This window comes from Sceloporus occidentalis, unplaced genomic scaffold (assembly GCF_023333645.1).
Source record: "Sceloporus occidentalis isolate IW3139 unplaced genomic scaffold, rSceOcc1.0.p SCAF_6, whole genome shotgun sequence".
Lineage (NCBI taxonomy): Eukaryota > Metazoa > Chordata > Lepidosauria > Squamata > Phrynosomatidae > Sceloporus > Sceloporus occidentalis.
The window spans coordinates 83,690,318-83,713,335 of NW_028316986.1; the positions used below are offsets into that span (position 1 = coordinate 83,690,318).

The window sequence follows — 23,018 nt, forward strand, 5'->3', positions numbered from 1 at the left end:
TATATTTAACCATTCTTGTTTTAATGGATTTTCATGCAAGTCTATCATAACATAAAACAGAAAATGTAGGGGCATGTGTGAAAAATTCAAACAGCATTTAAAACCATTTCAGAATAATGGGGTAGATTTTCCCAGATCACTTTAACCAAGGGAAAGTCCTGGAGTATGTGCAACAGTGTAGTATGAAGCATGGGAGGCATAAATGGCAATAGTGGGGAGCAGCCCTCTTGGCTTACACAAATGGCTATCCTGACCATCACCTCTCTCATTATTAATTACTACTACAAGACCTCTTGTAAGATTGTGTTGAGCCAACAAAAGTGAAAACCAAACAGATCTGTTTTAAATATGGGCATTAAACACACTAGCTGATATAGAGGATCTTGGAGACAGGTTGTGTATTTCCTAGATCACTAAGAAAGGCAGACATCATCAGTCACAGACCACATTTAGAGGGAGGAAATGTATATGAAGCAAAAACAAAGGTTTGTTTTATTTCAGGAGAGATTTGAATAGTTTATTTTGCCCAGTCAGAGCCCTTCAGCAGAATGACACATTCATATACACATATGAACAATTTTTTTTCTGAAACATTAACGTATAGTACATTTTTCCTTTTAAAATACCAGCTGCACAGGTATTTTTATTTACAAAAATATCCCATACTTAATTTTAATGTTATGACATAGTTTAGGATCAAGTACATTAAGTAAAATAACTATGCAATCTAACATTTCCATTTGTAACAGTATGGTTTGCAGTTCATACGAAACTATATTGGTAGACAGATGAATTTGCAACCCTATCCTAAGATGCATTTCCCAGTTTCATCTTCAGAACACATAGTGGGGCTCTGCAAGAGTGAAATTAACAAATGGTAATGAGGAGAAAAATAAAACTGAAAAGGACACAATGTACAGGGACTAAGATATTTATAAAGCTAGAAGGCCTATATTAAGCATGCTTACCCAATGAGTAATGTTTGAAACATTTACTGTACCAATGTTCTTCATTCCCCTCCCCCCCCCCAATGGTGATTGCATAATGAAACAGCATAACCAAAAAGCAGCATGTTCACCCTAGGTCTAACCAATACGAATTGTGGCGTGTCTGTGTTCACATAATGTAAGTACACTTTATTTACACTTTTTTTTTTTAAAAAAAGGGAGTTAACATCCAACAGTTTCCCTGTTTGCATTACCCAATGTTATAGTAGCTCCATGGATGAGGAAATCAAAATTTTGGTAAGTATATGGTTTTTAAAAAAAAAAAATAGAGGGAGTATAGGGGTAAAGAAGAAATATACTACAGTAGCTTAAAGTATGAAAGGTCAGTTTCAGAGTGCTTTATCAAAAATTGCTAATACTGATTTAGTTGCACTGTTGATTTCTGTAATGAAAAGTCGACCTGATATTAATTTGAAAACCAGAAATTAAACTCATATGTGGAATAAAAGCAAACATGATTTCTATAGGAAACATGTATAGTAGTATCCATGTGCCCTTTCTTGGTTCTGTTGTTAATGTGGGTTAAACAATGTTTAAGTACGGGTAATTCACATGTACTGGACTTCCAGCTGTTTGCCAGCCACCAGCCCCAAGTATAAAATTCATTACACAGATTTTTTATTTTTATTATTATTATTTTTTGGTCAGCAACATCACAATCTCTCACAAAGAAATGAAATTCACACTACTTCACGAATAAATATCTAGACTGGGGAAACAAATGCAGCTGAGAATTTGCACAGTAAACAAATGCAAACAGTGAGCACTTTTCAGTTGTTTGCAAGTGCAGTCATATTCTCACTCTTATGTGTCTAAACACTAACAAATAAGACAATTCATCAACCATACTTTTAAAAACAATCTGAAGACAAGTAACAATGAATGTAAAATATATGCAGAAACCAGAAAATCAAAATACAAAAAGAAATCTGCAACTGACAAAAAATAAAATAAAATAAAAATACATGGTATTCACTTTTAGTTTTTGAAAATTTATTTTTAAAGGCTGAAGAAAATACCTGAAAATTTTGATTTTTGTATATATTCATGAAATGCAAGAGTTATAAAAAATACCTACGCACAAGCTGCAGCTATTGCAAACCATTTTGCAGTTCAAATGGTGTGTACATATATATATACTTTTATTTTGGAGCAGTTAAACCAGATAACTCCTTTTGTTACTGTGTAGTATATCTAATCAATCATGATGGATTAATTTGTTACTGTTATCTCATCTTGAGATTTTTGTTTTATTATAAGTTTAATTGATTTCTGTATGCATCATATATACATTAAGGTCTTTGACAAACTTAATACAAGTTTTATTTAAAATAAGAGTTTACATATACATACTTAATTTGATAATAAACTATATTCTTATAGCATTATGTATAAATAGGTTAACATTTTGGCTGTAATTCAGCCATGGTTACCTGTGCTTAGCTCTCATTCATTTCCCTTGAACCAAACTGCATCTTAGTGTGGACAACATTACAAGTTGGGTTGATCATTAAACAAATCTGAAAGTGTTTCAGTAATTTAAAAATTAAAAAAATGCTAAGAAAATGCATTTTGTTTTTATAATGAATTTTCCTGATCTAACAGTTTGATCCTGACACTGGAGTTCCAACACCTATGTGGAGTTCCTGTACCTTCTACTTGCTTGTTCATTTCAATGGAAGCTACAGGGCCACATCTTCAGAAGAAAGCCCCTGGCCACAAGGGGCCTGTCTGTGAGGATGCACAGCTCTTTGTGTACAGACAGGCAGTCTGCTGAAAGGAACTTCCTAAACTATCATATATATATATAGATAAATCAATTATAAACTCTTGTTAAAAAGGATAAAATATGCAAACTTGCCTTACTTAAAGTGCAGGGAAAAGAAATTCAAGTTTACAGTTCAGATTAGATCAGTGCTATGGAAAGCAAAAAGGAAAAGTTGCTGCATAAAAAAAAATCTCCTTTGGCTATAGCTTTCTAATACAGTATTGTCAATGCTGTATGTGTAATAAAACCATACAAAGAGAACAGATGGAAATCAGATTAGTTACTTTATACCTAATGAGCTATAAGGTAGGCTAATGGTGTCACACTTTCAGACTTGCTTGAAATTCACAAAATATTTACATTAAGTAACATTCAGAAGTTACAATTTGGCAGTTTTCTAACTAAAGAAACGTGTCTTTAGTTTGTTGTAATTAAACATGATAACATTACATAAAGACAAGTAGCAGCAGTTTGTTTGCATTTCAATATAATATCAATATAAAAAAATAGTTCACCTAGGCTGTGTATAGACGCTTTTTTCTTTGAAGTAATGGCAACAACTCCACCCTGCTATCATGAAGTGAGCCTTGACCTAGTATCAGCTGCTTGATCATTACACAAATGTAATTGAAGAAGGATCATTGCTGGCACAGAGTCTGTTCTGTTTGGGGTATTCCTAATTTCACATGCTTCCTCTAGTCCCAAGCACCAGAAGCTCTGACCTAGTTACTCTACTCCCAAGAAAATCTGCATCTCCTTGCTTTTTAAAGAGGCTAAAACAAGCACTTGATGTGAATTCCACATGTCAATATAATTTTACAATATTTTTTCATAATTCTAAAAGCAGTCCAGGTATGAAGAAGGTGGTGCATTTGTGTGGGAGAAGATAATGTTGCTATCCAAGAGGTATCAACAACAGTTCATCTGGATGATCATACCTGTTGCAGAAGTGCTGGTAATGTTACTGGCATATGATTCTGGCTTTCCTAGGACACAAGTCAAAGTGCTAGAATAAAAAGAAAAATAACCGAATGTCCTCTCCCACTACAAAGCATGCTTTCCCATCTTGCTATTTTTATCAATGAAGACTCAAAAAAATTAGCAAATCCATTCTTGCCCTCCCACACTCTGTCACCTCTGCAATCATGGCCTGCCTCTGACAACCTCAGAATTTCCCATCCAAGCTTCACAATACGCTCATGTTTTCTCTCCCTATTGAAACTATGCCCATAGCTCCTATTAACTGCTGCTTCAGCACAATTAAAATAGTCTTCTTCATAAATAGGGAAATTACCTTGGTAACCAGAGGGGAAAAGCCTATGGATCAGAAGCTCATACTCAAAGAGTTTTGCTTAAGCTCCTAGCCAAACCTGGCTACAGGCTAAACCTACTGGGGTGGGGGTTCCTGCCCTCCCTCTCTCTTTTTAAAAAGCCAGAGCAATGAATTGTAATGCTGTGAACAGCAAACTGATAAAAAAAGATGGGAAGCCCTTGCAGGAAGCTTCACCCACTCCTAAAGTCCCCCATTTTATGTAAAAATTCAAACCCTGAGAAGATTCAGCACATCACTATGAAAAACATCCAAAACCAATTTGACGAAAAATCACAGGAGGCCTCCAAAAAGAACACATACACCACAGAAGAGTTTACAGAACTGTTTTTAAAAACTAAATTCTCCACACATTCTTATTCTTATTCTAGTTTTCTCAAACACAGACTGAAATGCCAACAAAGTAGATGAAAGTGATTTCCCCCCAAACTACATGAAAGGAACTATACAAAATTAACTGTCTTACAAATACAACTGTCTCGTATTCCAGTTGGATTAACACTGCTGAACCAATGAATTGACAGAACTGGACAAATGGCACAATTAGTTACCAAGCCCAATTACTTCAGATATTTTCTAGCCAAATCACTTATTTATGGTACAAAATGTGAGAATACATACAAATTACAACAGATATTTGCTGACACATCATGTGTGCTTCCATGGGCTTCCTGATTCTTTATTTTATTTATTATTTCTTAAAATTAATCAGAGATCATCCTTTCTCATAGATATTCAGCTGTTGTTTGTCAAATACTTTAGTGTTCAAACAGCTACTCATCCTGAGCTCAATGTCGTTTATCTCAAAATGAGGTTATAACTTCAAAAAGAACATATCACTCCATTGTTTTACAGAAAGCAACACTGAGGCCAATAATTATTGATTTATCATAGAATTTGCTTATTTTGGCCATTTTCCTGAGTGGCCAAAGTAACTATTTTATCTAATTTTTAGCTCTGTGTAAAATGGAAGGACCTTTTGAAAACTAGTCAGTATTAATTCAATTTACTGGGTCTTGTTCTTCTGACTGCAAGTAAAATCTATGTATTAAACACAATCCAGCCAAAGATAAGCACTGACAAATCTTTAGGATATTGTTTTAGCATGGGCTTTAAATATCTTCATCTGAAACTGGTGTAGCCTGAAGATGCTTGTTTTTGGCTGGACAATGTCTTTGGACACAAAAGAAAAATTAGCACTGGAAACATGAAATTGCTTAATGCACAAAGAACAGCAACTACAACAAACAGATATAAATGTTGATGATTTAATGTTCACATCACTTACCATATTCTTAATATTTTGTTTACGCATCCCATTCAGTGTATTTATATAAGGAAATACGACTTACGTAATTTACCACAAAAAACAATTTTATGATTTTAGGGGAACAGAATGTGAATTTTTTTTAAAAAGAAGTAACTAGTTCCTAAGCAACTTGCTTTAGGCCCAATTCAAATGTTTCCTACAGCAACATTACTTCTACAAGCTCAAGGCATCATAAAGTTGAAACGTCTGAATTTGCTTTCCAGATAGTCAATCAGATTTCATAGTACCTTACTACAAGTGTACTTACTAAAAGTGTACTGCAGGGAGCTCACATGATGATGTATGCAGATGAGCTATAGTGTAACCTCAAATGATAACTGGAAAGGAGAGTCAAATATTCCTTCAACTAGTCAAGTCTATCTCCACTGACCCTAGTGGCTTCTGGCTGAAATCAGGTTGTTGTAGGGGCTTAACTGCATTCATCTAACGGGGTTTAAATTGAATTTATTTATAAACAAGTTTTTCTGATTTAAACCACCACACTGTGCAAAGCCAGTCAGTTACTTTTTTCAGTCTAGATGGCACCATACACAATGTGAAGGTCAACCAAATAATCTGTTTTGAGCAAAAGCAACTTCTATATACCACTGCTGAAAACACAACAGAAAGTTTCATTCTGCAGTCTATGTTTATCACATACAAGTCAAGAAATCCATTCAGCGCATACATATTACAATCAAGTTCAGGAAAATAAAACCTAAACATTGCCTAGCCACATACTGGCACTTGCTTACATATAAAGCCTAAACTAGTTAAGGCTCTTTGAAAATTATCACAGATTAATCACTTTTCCCAGCTTTCAACATGACAAACATGTCTATCTTTTTAATTTTTTAAAAAATAAATCCTTCTTATTCTTCTTACATTATGGCTTTGATGCAGCCTTTATTACCTAAAAATATACTGCTTCAGTTTTGGCACATCTTAAATCCTTCATCTCATAAATCTACTTAGGAATCTCTGAGTTGCTGAATCAGTAAAACATCAAAGTCAACATTTTGTTTCGAGTGCTATTCTTTGGGGAAAAACATCTGCCCTGACTTCACAATTATTTTGTATTTCATGCAGTGAATGTAAGGACATTTACAGGGAAGAAAAGTCTATTTAAATCAACAGGACTTCCTTCTAAGTAAATGTGCACCTGATTCTGGAGACAACTCCTGTCTTGAGAGGTTTTGACTTCTAAATATATTTGAAATATTTCTGAAGTTACTTTCATTTAACACAATTTATGAATGCTTGCTATTATCATCAAGTTATATCTCAGAGTCCAACACCACTTGAACTCAAGACCATTTCACCTGGGAATTATATTTTAATTGGGTATATAAGCTGGCTACATATCTGATAGATCTTATTTAAGTGCTTGCACAAATACATTCTGTTAAACACACAAAAGAATATGTACAGCATGAATTAACTCATAATCATTTTAAAAGATTTTTATAAACCGGCCCAACCATATTTTCAGGAAAATAAAAAAATATAGGTGGTTGAAAGATGACAAATGTTTTTTCTCATTATAACAGACTTTAAAAAACTTTACACACTAAACAGCCATAACACAAATGAAAACTTCCAGCATGATGTGCAGTTCAATCACTTGTATATTTTTTTTACAATGCAAAAGAAACATATACTCTTGTTTTGCACTTAACATTGGCTGCTTTCAGTCATCACAATTCACATGGTTTATTATGGCAGAAATAAACTACAGTAAATTTTGGGGCTCATATGATCCCTCTCCCGCTCTCCTCTACTTGTGCAGCTATGACAAAATTGGAGACTGTCACTTACGTTTAACTGCAGTTTAGTATTATATCCACATCCTACTGTGGATAAACTTAACATGGTTTGTTCAAACAAGCCACTTTCAAGTTAAGAAATAGACTGGTTTCAAATAAATAGAAGTTTAGCATTAATGAACACAGCTTGCTGGCTTTGGACGAAATGAGAAGCTGAAGTTAGTTAAAAAAAAGAAAAGAAAACCTTTAAACTCCTCCTTGCCATGCTAAATGAGGGTGAGAGAGGGGGAAAGCCCAACTCCAAGGCTTAATCTGCGTCATTCTCATCATGATAAACCATGCCTTGTCATGAAACCTGAACACAGCAACAGTATGATGATACAAATACAAGAATATTAAGATCAGGGGTCCAAGGAGAAACTATGTGCATGTTAACTATGTATAGACTCAGGATGGAGCCAATGTACTTCCAGTTTATCAGACCACAGAGCTGGCAGCAGTCATTTCCAGTAGTAGCTATAATGACGTGCTCTAAGGAGGGAAGGTGTAGATCAGTTATTAGTAGTCCTGTAAGTTGAACAGCTTTATTCTAGCTCTTGGACCCCTGATTTATTGCAGCCTCCTATATGAGGTTGAAACACTGGCAGCAACAACAATAGCACAAAAACTTTTGGCATATGAAATATTAATACAGGATAGATCCTGCATTGCCCCTGCTTATCTGATACCTAATTTTCCTTTTTGTCCTGTTCATGTGTTCTCTTTATCAGTTCTGTTCCCAAGCTCTCAGTCAGCCCACAGGTAAGACACACACACACACACACACACACACACAATGTGGGTGTCAGCTTTAAATATAACTATCCTCAGTTAAAGCTGTACGACTGAGGTAAACAGTGTGTAATTTGTGCTAGGAAATATCAGTATCCATTGGCTGACAACCTTCCAGTTCGCTGGTCCTGCAGAAGTTAATGAAAAGAAGATTTTTCTTCAAGGTAAAGTTATATAGATGCAGTTTTGTCAGAACTGGTACCATTTCTTATCTTTGCATTTCAACATCATCTACAACAAAACAGAAAAGCACAACATAGTTATGGAGATATGAGGGTGAAAATTAAATTAATTCTATACTTTAGACACAAGGAACAGTTCTAAGAACAACAGAATAACTCTTCAGGATTTAACATCAGTATAAATTAAGAGGCTGAGCAGACAGGTGAGGATACAATTGGCTGAGACTGTGCTATTCTGGCCCTGATGCTCACCTGGGTCAGTCCCTAGGTTGGTGAGGGAATGAGCAGGTGTTTACACACTCATCCCAGCACCGACTTGGAACCAACTGCTGGCATGCGCCCCTTTCCTTGACATGCTATTGCTGGTACTGAGAACCCTCCCCCAACTGCCATGTCTGATGTGATAATGACTAGCTGCATTCATGTGGCCTGGTGCCCCATTTCCATGGCAATAGTGGGCTTCTCAGTGCAGCAAGGTAAGGAGCACGGGGGGGGGGGGGCTTTATAAACAGCTGTGTTTTGCCACAGAGTTTTTGTGACTTAATTAGCGACTGTGATGGAGTCACTGGGGAAACTGGGTTTCCTGACAGCCAATCATAGTTCGGGCTGACTGTGGGGGAGAGGATGTGGGGGAAGGAGTAGATATAAAAGGAAGGAGCGAGTAACTGTGAGTTCAGTTGAGGGAGAGTTTGAGAGAGCTGAAGGGAATGGAGCTGAGGGAAAGTTTGAGTCCAGAGGAGGTTCCTGAGTGAGAGTTCTAGGGAGAGGGTGAGACTGGGAATCTCAGAGAAAGTCAGAGTGGTATTCTGACAAGACAATAGAGAAAATGGAGAAAGAGACAAAGGGTCTCAATATGGTCAGAGGAGGATACTGACTGGCTGAAAAAGTATACTGGAGATTGTAAAGAGGAAACTGAGAAATGCCTGCAATTTTTATATTAATGTAACCATACCACATTTAAACTATTCTATCTAAGCTACATTTTTGCTAGATGTTATTCAATAAAGTTAGTGTTTATTTGTTGTAACAGAAGCCTTTGTCCAAGTGAATTCTATACCATATAGGCACAGACAAACACACTACCTAAAATAGTAAACTTATAAGACACTTGGGACCCTAGCCCCTATACATTTAGGGAAAGTGTATAAAGGGTGGCTGCTGGGCAGATGTCATTGATGAGGGGCTTTCTATGAGAGGTAACAAGTAATATCTGGTCATATAAAAAGGAGGTCCCATCATAGTGACTTAAGTCTGGTACAAACTGGCATGAAAAGCTGGCTTCTAGCCAGCTCAGGGGTGTGGCATATGCATGACACCCCCCCCCCCCCAAGTTGCCTGGAAGCTGGTTTCACACTGCCTAGCAGTCCACGTGGCAGCTGGCTTCGGGGTCTTCCAGTGGTGTGGCATTTACAAGGCACAGGAGTGCCATAAAACCATGGCGGGGTGGGAAAAGCTGGCTTTTTGCCAGCTCAAAAAGGAGCGGCATTTTAGTGAGCCAGTAACGATGCCAAATGAAGTTAGAAAGATCCAGGTGACTAACTTGGGCCACATATTAAGAATTTCACACATCGTTCTCAGAATATTCTATTGCAGAGAAGCAACTCTAATTCTGCTCCATTCAAGCACAAGGGAGTGCCTGGGTCTGCACATGACAGCAGGCAGCAATTCCAGCTTCCCATGAACAAGCTAGTGTGGTGGATATTCCTGCATAATTGCTCATTCTTGCAACAGGAATGTTTGAAAAAACTTAATACCTTTAGCCCATGGCTTGTTTGGCATGATGTGTGAATCTGGCAGGTTCCATCTCTTCCCTGCCTCTCCCCTGACAAGCCAGAGAACTAATTCAGTTCCCTTCCATATGGTAATTACTCTGGTGTGCTATGGGAGAGAAAAGTCAGAGAGATAGCTCCATGCTGGGGTTGTACACACTTGCTGCAAGCTGAATCCAACAGCAAGCACCTATATACCACTAACAGTAAGCCAAGATTCCTGTGAAACTCTGGTTTACTGTGATATCCAAATATGTCCAATGACTGAAGGAGACTCTTTCTCTCTTTTAAAAATACAACCACATTGAAACTTTAGACTAGCTTACCTCATGCGCATGCTTTGAGAAAGAATCTGCACTGGCTAACATAGCTGCTGATCGTTCTTCCAGTTCTCCTAGCTTCTGTCCTCTTTCATCTAATGCTATTCTGGCTCGTGCCAATTCACAAACAATTCCAGATGCTGCTCCTTTGACTCCTTCTATACCACCAGGACCTGGAATATGCTGAGCTAGACTTCTTGATGCTTTCCCAGCTGTTGATTCTCCAACTGGCCATGACAAAGAAACAAACAATGACCAAATGTTTCATGTCTTTCTGGAGTTAAAACAGTAACCAGTTATGTAAACATATGTTGGAAATGGAAATAACAGAACCTCTGATACTTCCCGTTTGGGCTTGTAAAAAGGGCAGCTAACACCAAAAAGTCTTGTGTTTTAATAAAACATGCATTGAATGTATGGAGAAGTGTGCAGTTGTGAGATACAGTGTTAGATTCACAAAAGCCAGAATTTATACACTTTTAGTGCTGTGTTCAAGATTCATTCTTCTGCTAATGTTTATTTGGGGGGGGGGGGGATCCAGTACTTTGGTACTTGTGCAGAAATTAACACTTAAAATAAATGGACTTAGGGACATCTAATTCAATTCCAATCTCATCCTGGGAGGTTTATTTCACTCTCCTGATTTTCGGTCATTTATTGAAGACATATGTTTTTCAGTAGGATATTGTCCTGCTGCCCTGAATTATTTTAAATTTATGCATTCCAAGCCCCAATTATTTCAATGGGACTTACTCCTAGGGAAGTGTGAATAAGAACTGAAGCCTGATTTGTATTTCTGCTGCAGATATATCTACCTTTAGACTTTTAAAATTTAATCATAATTATTTTCATCAGTATTTAAAAATCTTTAATTTCAAGGCTATAACCCACCTCAATCCATTATTGTAATGACAAATGGGTATGACTTCTCTTAAATATCAGCAAGTACTTCCTCATGCATTTAGCAGAAATGGAATATCCTCATATTCATGTCTAATTTATGAAAACTGTTATATAACATTCAGAAAATAAGTATGCTGATGGGTGCAAATATATCCACTATATTCTGCATTTATCTGGCAGGAATACTGCCAAAAATAATTGAACAAGAATCAGATAGTCAAGAGAAATAAGTAGTGAAAATTAGTGCAAAAGTCTCTTGCAGTAATCTCAAATATTGCCTAACACATTTCTATGTCTCATGTTATACCTATTTTGGTAAATTCTGTCTAGTATTTTACTCCATGTTTAGTTCTATTTATTTTTTTAAATGATATGAACTTACAGAGTTCCTCTCTGTCCAGCGATTGTGCACCACCTCCAAACAGGCCTTTGAAGAACCCCCTATTTGGTGCTTCTGGTGTTTCTACTGGTGTGAAGAGTTCACCCAACATTTCCTTTAAAGAAAAGACATTTGCATCCTGGTTTAAAAAATTCTACCTGGCTTTTACAAGAAAAGGCAAAAACTCCTATTGTGCATTCACTATTGTCCTCACAATTTTAGAGTTTCATCTTTTAATGTTCAAATTATCAGATAGTACACCTGTTTTTGAAAAGTTGTTCCAAAGACACTACAGTAGCTTAATATAACATTTTGTTACATATGATTTAGTAAAAAAGCCAAGATGTGATATTATCACCTTTCTTAGATTAACATTTCAAGTTGCCCCTAAAATTCAACTCGTCTTTTTGGAAAAGCTTAAAAGAGGCAATCTTCTCAATACGAATACACTGCTTGTTCTTACTGAATATATATTCTGATTAAAATAGAACACAGAATAAAACTGATAGCCATTATATAATAATACTTCTGTACTGCACCACAAATTGAATATTCATAAAGCAGTATTTAAATAATTGTTTTATTTAACATTCACAAAACACCATTTAAATAACAGGTCAATGACCGAGCGTATGAACTGGCAACTGCAAAACGTAAGTCAGTGTACAACTCTGACTTTATATATTTATTTATACATACAATTTATATCTTATCTTTCTCCTGGGATGGGACCTAAGAAGTTCCAGAACTTGCTTTTCCTTCCTCCTCTTTTTCAGTAAGATGAGATAAAAATGTAGACATACGGTTCCAGTTCAAACATACAACCTCTACAAACAGGCAAACTGGATAGCCCTCACAGGTAAGAAAAGCATTTATTCAGCATACTTTCTTTTTAAAATAATAACAATAACAATATATTATTTCAAAATTTTACCTGCAGATTTTCACATGTTTCTTGACTGTAGGTGATTCTCTGGATCTCTGTAGGGGAGACAAGGTACAATGCCTGCCCATTGTTGGTGAAGCAAAATGTTCTGGCTATCCTCATGTTGGTAAGTGGTAAGTAATATACATCCAACAGTGGCCTTAAACTTGGCAAACTTGAAAAAAACACAAGTAATAATGGTTAAAATGAAATATTACATTCCCCTAACAAATTGCAATGCAGTAAGAATGATGTCTCTTAAAAAGTCATATACTAAAAAACCCAGGTGAATGTAAGTTTCTGCATCTCAAAAGAGCAAGAATGCATCAGTTACAAGGCTAGCCAGTCTGAATTGCATTTTCATTCTGCAAATGTTTTTGGAAGTGGCAGGATGGGGCAGTAGAAGTCTATTACAGTGGTACCCCGGGATACGAATTCACCACGTTACGAAATTTCCGGGGTACGAAAAAGTTACATTGGAAAAAACTGTTCCGGGTTACGAAGGATTTTTCGGGTTACGAAATTCATTTCGGCGCGAAATTCAAATGTGAAGCGCGGCTAGCGGCTTTCCAGCGGCTTTTCGGGTTGCGAAATGTATCGGGTTACGAACGGCGCCGCAGAACGAATTAAATTCGTAACCCGAGGTAGCACTGTACTCTTATCATTATAAAAATAATCTGATTCACCAAATAGCCTGTATACTACCAACCTCATGCTACATTACAGGTAACAAATGTTCCCACAGGGGACATTAGAGAAAGGTGAGAAGAGACACTCTCTTTATAGATAGTAATTAGAAACACTGCTAACCCTACCTGGAAATAGAAAGGATGTTAAACAAAAAACAGATGGCAATAATGGAGGAAACATGTCCAGGGGTAGTATTATATCCCTTTATTAAATCTAATTTCACTTCGTTGTGCCTTATGTGCCTTCAACTGAAAAGTATCTTAGTAGACCACAAGCTAAGCACGAATCAACAGTGTGAGGTGGTGGCCAGAAAGCCAATAAAATTCTGGGCTGCATCAACAGTATAGCATCGAAATATATAGGGAAGTAGCAGTGTCACTCTGTTCTGCTTTACTCAGACCATATTTGCAATACTGTGTCCAGCTCTGGGCACAACAGTTCAAAAAGGATAATGACAAACTAGAATGTGTCTAGAGAAGGGTAACCAAGATGTTCAAGGTCTGAAAAACCAAGCCTTATGAGTAATGACTGAGGGAACTGGGTATGCTTAAGTTTGAGAAGACTGAGAGGTGATAAGATAGCAATCTTTAAACATCTGAAGGGGTATGTAGAAGATAGGGTGGACTGTTCCAGAGACTAGAACATGAACCAATTGATTCAAATTATATATAAAAAACAGATTCCTCTCAAACATTAGGAAGAACTTCATTACTGTAAGAGCTGTTTGACAGTGGAATGGACTGCCTCAGGGGTGGATCACTCTCCTTCTTTGGAAGTCTTTATACAGAAGGTGGATGGGCATCTGTCAGGAGTGCTTCAGCTGTATATTCCTGCATAGCAAGGAATTTGTCTCAATGACCCTTATAGTCCCTTCCAACTGTAAGAGTCTGAGTCTAAGTCAACTCAATTCCATGGTGTCCCAACCATAGGGTTTTTGACGGCATGTGGTAGCGATGGTCCTGTGGCACTCCAGGCAGAAAAGGCCTCTGGCCGCTCCTTCCTGCCTACCTGTTCCGCCCGTAAGTAAGCTACATGTTGGTTTGCAAGTGATCCAGCATATAGATTACACAAGAAGGATAGCACTTTATGATGGAATTCTGTATTCATCATTTGTACAATCTGCAAAGAAGGCCCTAGTTTTTTTGTGGGTTTTTTGGGCTATGTGGCCATGTTCTAGAAGAGTTTATTCCTGATGTGCCAGCATCTGTGGCTGACATCTTCAGAGAATGTTGGCATAGAAGAGAGCTGGAGATATACACACACACACACACACACACACAGTGTGACCGTTGGTAGGGAGGAAATTCCATGTTAATGTGTGTATTGTTCTGTTGTTGATGGCAGGGCCTCAGGGTGGGAGGATATGCAAAGGACACTAATCCTCCTTTGCATATCCTCCCACAGGCCCTGCCATCAACAACAGAACAATACACAGATTAACATGGAATTTCCTCTCTACCCAGGGTCACACTGTGTGTGTGTGTGTGTGTGTGTGTGTGTGTGTGTGTGTGTATGTATGTATATCAGCTCTGTTCTATGTTAATATTCTCTGAAGATGCCTGCCACAGATGCTGGTGAAACGTCAGGAATAAACTCTTCTAGAACATGGCCACATAGCCCCAAAAAAACCCACAAAAAACTATGGATGCCAGCCATGAAAGCCTTTGACTTCACAAAGAAGACCCTGCTCCCATGTGCAGTTGCAGATTATATGCATGGCAGTGCTGGAGCCAGCAGCTTTTTTTAAAAATGAAACAAGTTTTTACACTTTTTAAAAACTTAGCCATAGTTTCATTTAAATATTTATGCCAATATATTAAAGCTGAAACAAAACTTTGCCCTCTCCAACCCTCTGTTTTCTATAAGCAGTTTATGTTTGCAGTAGTTTAACTATGGCCCAAAACACATGGGCAAAATGGCGCAGCTTCAGGTTGGTGTGTGCTGGTTACATGACATACGCCCCAAATGCGGCCTCAAGTTGCATGGAGGCTGCATCATTTGCAAAGAAACGGGTCAAGGAGCGGATAGAATCTGCTCCTTCCAGCAGCCAGGTTCAGGACTGTGATGGTGGCCCAGCTTGGAATCAAGCAAGTGCAGTACAAATGGTGCTGGCATGGTCTCCCACCACTCTATTTGGCCCATCTGTTTCGGGCCTATGTTTTTCTTTCAGCATTTCATGCCTTACCTAAAAGTCATTATATGTCCATTGGCACAGAAACAAGCAAGGCAGATACTATTACTCAGTGCCACTATATCTCCACGAAGAACAAATGAAGTCTCTGTTATATTTTGCTTATAAGTACAGTTTTGTGAGGGCAGTGAAATAACTTTTGCTTGCTTTTCAGAACATATCACTGCATATTGGTTTTCACTGATTTCCTGAGAGGATGATGGAGACACTGAGACAGGTCGGCGTTTTTTCAACTTGTCCTTTTCATCCTTTTCTTCAGTGACATTGGGTTCTCTCCAGGGTTCATATGCTGGTGGAACTAATGATCCTGTAGTATCCAGAAAAGCCATTCTCAGGATTGCCCCTTTAAGCCTCAGAATGGTTCCTAAAATACAGAAATTGATAACTTTTCTAAAAAAAATTCCATACAAATTGTGACTTAGTAAAAGTTCAGCTAAATGTGTTATATATATTTTGAAAATATATTTTCATAATATATTAGCAAGTGGTTAAAAGTATAACCTCTTTGCAACCATTCCTAAAACTACTGAGTCTTAATAACATATGCCAAAGAGAACTGGCTTTTTCAAGAAGCACATGTAAGCTAATTAAATAATCAATCTTTAAACCATCAAACTGGAGAGTCTATCTGAAACCATAATGAGAAGCTCATGTCAAAAACAGTGCTCCCTCAATTTTTTTCAGGCCACAGCCCCCTTTCCTCTTGGACAACAACCCTAGCTCCCCCACTACATGCCTATTTTTTAATATTAGGTCTACTGAGGGTCTGTGAGCCAGCCAGCCAGGCAGCTGTGTCTACCTCAGCTGCAGCCAGTTTGCCATCACCTTTTTCTCCGCCTCAGCCTCTCATGTGTGTGTAGAAAGTCCTCTGTGTAAAAGATCTTAAGAAACATATACCAAACAGAGCAGACAGCACTTGTCTACAGGACCCAATGGTCTCACTACAAAATAAGGGAGCTTCTATAATCATGGTATCTTAGGTATTTTGCTTTTCTTGAGCACTATTGAAGAAAGGCATATAGAAGCTTCAGAGATTTAAAATAAAAAAAATAATAGTGATTCCCCCCATCCTTTTAGGCAAGACAAAGTTCTAAAAGATCCAGGCCAGGAAAAATATTTTTTAAAAAGTACACAAAAAAAAAGGCAGTGCAGAATCCACAGAAAGAAAATCACATGACTCCTTGCCTTGTTCTGGAGTGGACTGATCCTCTGCACTGTACAGAAATTGATACGTACCATCAATGGTCATTCTAGGAGGGCTGAAGGAGAAATCTCCAACCTGAGAAGGACAGGTTGCTTACCTGTAAGTGTGTTTCTTCAAGCGTTCATCTGTGCCCTTACATATATGGAATGAAATGTGCAGTACTAATTTGGAATTTTCAAAGCAGTTAGCTGGTGTTTTTGGCAGCAGCCTCACCTTTCCACGCTTCCCTATATAAACCCCTTCCAGCGTTCCCACCTCAGTTCAAAGTCTGCAGCAGCAAGACCATAAAAGGAATGAAAGTGACATTAGAGGGGTGGAAGAGCAAGTTGTGTAAGGATACAGATGAGCACTTGAAAAAACACAGTTACAGGTAAGCAACCTGCTCTTCTTTTTTGTGGTCTCTGTGTCTTACACATATGGAAGTCTAATAGAGAAAGATTAAGGCTTTTCACTGGCTCTGGGGTGTATGGCGTTTAAACGCCATGCCCCTAAGTCACCCAGAGGCCACCTGGCATGTAATTGCCAGTGCGACTCCCTGGAGACTTGGGGGTATGGTGCCTGTAAATGCCAAGCCCCCAAGTCGGCTTAAAGCCAGCAGAAGCTTCCGGTCTGTTTTGGCCCAATGTCTTGATTAAGGTGAAACTCCTAAACCACTTTTGGAAGGAAGGAGATGTCCAGGCATAGGATGACTTTATCCTTGTGGAATCAGGTGTAAGGGGGGCCAATGGGTCACAAGTGGCAAATGGGTTCAAAAGGAGGTTTGTGTAACTGAGACAAGACTAATTGAAGGCTCCCAGCGGGAGGTGGAGATGTGATCAGAGGGTGAAAGTTTTGATACCCTTTGAGGAAGGTCTTAATGAGAGGGTCAGAGGTCTCTCAGTGCTAAAGAGGAGAGGAATTCCAGAATGTGATGAGTAGAAAAATCATGTGGAGAAGCAGAAAGTCTTTGCAAAGGAGAAAATAATGATTTGAGTTTGTAATGATAGGATCGAGTGGTTGATGGCCTATGTTCTGCCTCGGGGATCCGTCTTATGTGATCAGAATGTTGGGTGACCACCCAATCATGAGGCAAAAACAGTGGAGGTCTGGGTGCCTCACTGTACCTTGGTTGATGGAGGTCTGGGTGGGTTGGCAGGTGGAGGAAGGCTTCATTGGAGAGTTGAAGCAGAGGGGAGAAGCAGAGCTGTGTGGGCTGTCACAGCACACCCTGTCTGGTGCAGTTTTGAGATCACTTTCATTATCAGAGGAAATGGAGGAAAAGCATAGAGGAGAGGTCCCAATCAAGTGAAAAGAAAGGCATTGCCAAGGTTTTGATCTGGGAAACCTGGAACAGAACATCTCGCACTGGTGGTTGCAGGGCGAGGTGAAGAAGTCTACCCGGGGAAAGGCCCATTGGAGGAAGAGGTCACTGAGGACTGATGGGTGCAACACCCACTCATGGGAAGATAGTGTGGTCCTGCTTAAGGAGTCTGTGATTTTGTTGGATTGGCCCGTGAGGTAGATCGCCATAGGTTGGATGGATCTCCTGATGCACCAATTCCAGAGTCGATAAATAGGTTGAGGAGGGTCAGGCATTTTGTCCTCACCTGTTTGTTTATGCAGTATACAAACATGGTGTTGTCAGTCATGATGAGGATTGGGAAGCCAGTGAGAATGTCCTCCAAGGTTTGTAGGGGTTTGGAGACAGCCAGCATCACCAGGGTGTTTATGTGGAAAGTGGACTCTGTCTTGGTCCAAGTCCCTTGGACAGATAGGCGTTTGGTGTGGGTGACCCAACCCTGGAGGGAAGTGTCTGTTGTGAGAATGAGATGTAGTTGGGGTGGTGAGAAAGGCATGCCCTTGGTGAAGTTGTTGATTGAGGATCACCATTGAAGAGACCACTGTAGATGTCTCGGTATTGTGAATGGTTTTGATACCAGGTTGAGGCCGTAGTCGAAAGAGGCAAGGAACCACTTCTGAAGGGGGCGCATGCAGAGCCGAGAGTGGAGTCACAGCAGTGGTTGAAGTCATGTAGCCCCAGAGTGTTCAGACCTTGTGTGCATGGGTTCAGCTGGCAAAGAGGAAGTGAAGGGTTTCCATATGAATCTTGGAGGCTTTGTCAAGAGGAAGAAAAGCAGTCTTCATCGTTGAGTCTATCACTGTGCCTATGCAGGTGTCGGTTTGAGTTGGAATGAGTTGGGATTTGTTAAGGTTGGCGACCATCTCAAAGTTGAAGAGGTTGAGCATGAGATGGATGTTGTGCAGGAGCCATGGTCTGGATTGAGCAACAAGTAGCCAATCATCTATGTACTAAAACACAGTGACTCCTTTCTGTCTGAGAAAGCCCACAATGACTGAAACACATTTGGTGAAAACTCTGGGTGTGGTGCAGAGGCCAAATGGAAGAACGGTGAACTGAAAAGCAGTTTCATGCAGCATAAAGGAAAGGAACCTACAGTGTGAAGGATGTATTCAAATGTGAAAATAAGCATCTGTTAAGTCCAAGGTTGTGAATCAGCCCCTTTGTTGGAGTAAGGGAAGGACATCGCTGAGGGATGTCATCCTGAACCTTTTGGTTCTGATGTGGCCATTGAGTGGTCTGAGATTTAAGACTGGACATAGGCCTCCATCCTATATGTCCGCCAAAAAATAACAAAGAGAGGTTGGTGCCTTAAGGCAGGAGGGATGATCTCTATGACACCATTAAGGAGAAAAATGTGTATCTCCGTGAATAGGGTCTCTGGTATAGAGGAGGTGAATGCCTCCCGTGGGTGGAAGGGATTTGAATTTGATGACGTAGCCATCCTTGATCATGTTTAGGACCTATGCATCTGTAGTAACAGAGGTCCATGAGGTGTAGAATGGATCAAATTTGTCTAGGAAGAATTGTGGACAATTTGGGGTACATGGGGCATCAAAGGTACTGTTCACCCTGGTTGTGAGGTTGTTTGCTTGATTGACCTTGTTTGAGCCCTGCTGGTAAGAAGGCCAACGAGGCTGAGAAGGTTGGTTGGTGGATCTGGTGTGATGTTGAAACTGGCTTGATGATTGTGGTTGAAATATCTGCAATTTGGGTCTGTGTTGGAAAGATGGTTGAGGGAAACCAAACTTTCCTACTGTAGTGTGCATTTCCTGCGTGTGTTTGAGTTTGTCGTCTGTAGTGGTCTGAAAAAAACTCTACTGTCAAAGGGGAGCACCTCGAAGGTATTTCTGGCCTGTGGGGAAAGGCCAGAGGAATAATAATAATAATAATAATAATAATAATAATAATAATAATGTTTATTTATATACCGCTTTTCCAAAGTAGATCAAAGCGGTGTACAACAGGAAGTACAATACAAAGTAAAAAAACAAACAAACAAACATAACAGGCCTCTCTCCCCCTCAAGATGGTGGCTGAAGGGAGGGCTTTTCTTCTTACAGGCAGGCAGTTGGAGCTCGCCTGCCTCTCTCCCCTCAAGATGGTGGCTGAAGGGAGGGCTACTGTTGATGTTAATGACCTTCTGCTGGATTCGGTGAGGTGTTGAGCAGTTATGAATTGTTGGTCTGCCTGGGAGTTGGCCTCCAAGAGGATGGTGGTGGTGATCCTCTTGTCATCTTCAAGGAGATGGCCTAAGGGGGCCCATAAGAACTGGTGGTAGCTTCCCATGCATGAAAGGTAGTTGGCCATGCAGAAATGGAGGGATAAAATGGAGTAGAACTTCTTGCCCAAGGAGTCAAGCTTCTTGCCCTCTTTTTTAGAGGGTGCAGTGTGTGTTTTAAGGGACGAGCCCATTTGGGCGACATCAACCACGACCGAATTAGGCTTTGGGTGCTGAGTAAACCATTCGCACTAAGTGTCAATCAGGCAGTAGGCAGAGTGGATCCTCCGGGAGGTGGGAGGACAGCAGCTGGGTTTGTTCAGGGATGACATGCTACCTTGAGAAGATGCAGAAGATTTGGAATGGAGGCAGATGGAGGACCATCATCATGGCCATAGTGCTAGATAGGGTCATGGTCTTCTGCCAGTTGTGTTTGAAAACAGAGGTCCAGGGAGCAGGCCTGCAGCATCTGGTCCCCAAAGGCTCTCAAATCAGATGTGGGGGGTTGAGAGGTGTCAGGCAACTGTGAGGCATTGTCATATTCCGTAGTTGCTCGATAATAGGCAGGGTGACTAGAGTAAGGTATAGGTGGGAGTTCCAAGACTGAGGTAGCAGAACGATGTTGGGGTCTGACAGTGTCAGTTGGAGAGACGTGTGTCTTGGAGGAGGAGATGGTGGCAGAGGAGATTGTTAATGGTCTAGGTCATGGTAAATCAGGGCTGAAGATTGGGGCAAATGAGCCCAAAAGCAACATCCTTCAGAATCGTAGAGCCTGGTATATTTTGGAAATGGAGTACTGACCAAACAGTATACGCAGTCATGGAGGTCGTCACACATGAGATGGTTGGCGATGTGTGGCCGTCGTGCAGATGGAAGAACTTCCACTTGGTACCAAAGAGGGTCATGGTATTGAGGAGGGCTCTGGAACCGAGAACAGCGAGGAGATGGTGGTTGAGATATTGGAGAAGCTGAATGGGAGCGAGAATGGTCTTGAGGGCACTTGGCTGGAGACTGACGATCCTGGTGGGCCATCTGGAGAGTCGGGCAAGGATTGTTCTTGGAGGGAGTGTGGGAAAGTCTGCTCTTGACCCATAGGTTGTGGGGAACCATGGATCCAGCTGCGGTGTCGGTCTAGACAGCTTGAGGCCAAGGAGAGATAGGATGAGAAAGGTACAAGACTTAGCTTCCTCCTTCCTCCTCCTCCTCTTCTTGTAAACATGGAGGTGTCAGAGAGTTGGTGATTCCAATACTGTCCCAACCGTGACCAACGATACTGATATTGGTCTCACTGGCATGGCTGGTTTCGGCATGGAAGAAGAAGAAGCAAAGTGTAAGTCCATGGTCGACTGTCATATGGCAATACGAACTGAAGACCCAAGAGACTTTCCCCCAGAGCTTTTGGGGAAGGCTGCTAACAAAGCCATGTGCTCAGCCGACGAAGTCAGGGCATGGAGGGCTTGTTCCCAGAGGAGGGCCTTGATCCAGGCAGCATGGTTGTGTCGCGGCTGAGACATGAAGGCCTAACAATGGTGGCACAAGGTCACTTTATGGCTTTCTCCAAGGCAAATGAGGCACTTGGAATGACTGTGTTCTTGGATTCTACCACTGCACTCAACACACCATTTGAAGGAAGTTGAAGCCATAGGAATCTAGAGAACTTTGTCAAAAACACCAAAATTAGAAGGATAAACCAGAAGAATGGTCAGAAGAATAAGCCGAGTGAAAAACCAAAAGCGAAAGTAGAAGTACACTACTCTGAAAGCTCTACTGCTGCGGTGGACAAAAAAGAACTGGGGTGGGGATGCCAGAGGAGGCTTATGTAGGGAGGTGTGGAGGGGCAGGGATACCAGCAAAAACACGAGCCAACTGCTTTGGAATTTCCGAATTAGTATTGTGCAGGCTCATTACATTCCAAATGTGTAAAGAACAGAGAGCACAAAGAAGAATAGATTTTTACTTGTCTCCAATGTATCTGTCCCAGCTAAACAATGTTAGTCAGACCTCCAACTTTTTTAATGTTCTGGTCTTACAGGTACAGGTACCTTACAGGTACATTTATAAAAATCAACCCAGGTTAGAATGCTTTTGTTGTCCATTATATCATGTTAAACTCCAGTGAAATAGCTTTCTTTGTGCATCTTCTCAGAAGACCATCATATTCATAATAGTGTGTGTGTGTGTGTGTGTGTGTATACACATATACATACACACACACTATATTTTGATACCAATTATATAATAATAACCATATTTTACATAATAAAACAGCAAAAATCACAAGCACCCAATAATAAGGCCATTATCTTGCTAGTGCTTTATTTTGTATGAAATACATACCGCTGGGAGATACAATTACTGGCTGAAGTAACCTTTGTTCTCCTCCTGGGGGTAAATTCAATGCAATGACTAAAACTGTGCCCAAAGTCGTCCCAACCCACAAGCATGGTGAAGGTGCTGTGTCAGCTTTTCGTGTGAAAGTCTCACAGAAGTGAAGAGCTGAAATTGCTTCCCGTGATTCTTTATCAATGCTTGTTACACTGGAACTCCTGGATCGGCTGAATGAGTTGTCTTTAACATCTGAAAGATTTTACATTAATTAAATGCTCTGCCACATAGCAGTCAACCTATGCTTCACAACATAGAAAACACTGAAAATATGTTAAACATTTCACCCAAATCACATCTCTAGGCTCCAGTTCAGTAATATTAGGTCCATTTCACACATTACATGTTTACATGAACAGTTAAGACTTTGAAAGTGCACACATAAAGACAGAATGTCAATGAGACAAATGTGTTTGGAAATACAGTAGAACACCCAGGAGAGAGCCAGCACTGACTGCAGTTCTCTGTCAGGTGCAGACACAGTAGTGAATCATAAGGA

The 23,018-nt window shown here is 39.9% G+C and overlaps 1 protein-coding gene across 6 annotated transcripts in view; it reads right to left on the reverse strand.

Annotated features, from left to right (window-relative positions):
• Positions 1–486: 486 nt before the first annotated feature.
• The window catches only part of STXBP5 (syntaxin binding protein 5), a 160,273-nt gene continuing 137,741 nt past the window's right edge, over positions 487–23,018 (reverse strand). For all 6 annotated transcript variants that reach the window (XM_089530231.1, XM_089530227.1, XM_089530226.1 and 3 more), the window contains 6 exons: positions 22,472–22,711; positions 15,365–15,734; positions 12,499–12,664; positions 11,568–11,679; positions 10,289–10,509; positions 487–8,242 (listed from right to left, as the gene is read on the reverse strand). In XM_089530231.1, coding sequence (XP_089386357.1) covers positions 8,201–8,242; positions 10,289–10,509; positions 11,568–11,679; positions 12,499–12,664; positions 15,365–15,734; positions 22,472–22,711 — 1,151 coding nt within the window. In that variant the 3' untranslated portion in view covers positions 487–8,200. The remainder of the gene's footprint in view (positions 8,243–10,288; positions 10,510–11,567; positions 11,680–12,498; positions 12,665–15,364; positions 15,735–22,471; positions 22,712–23,018) is intronic.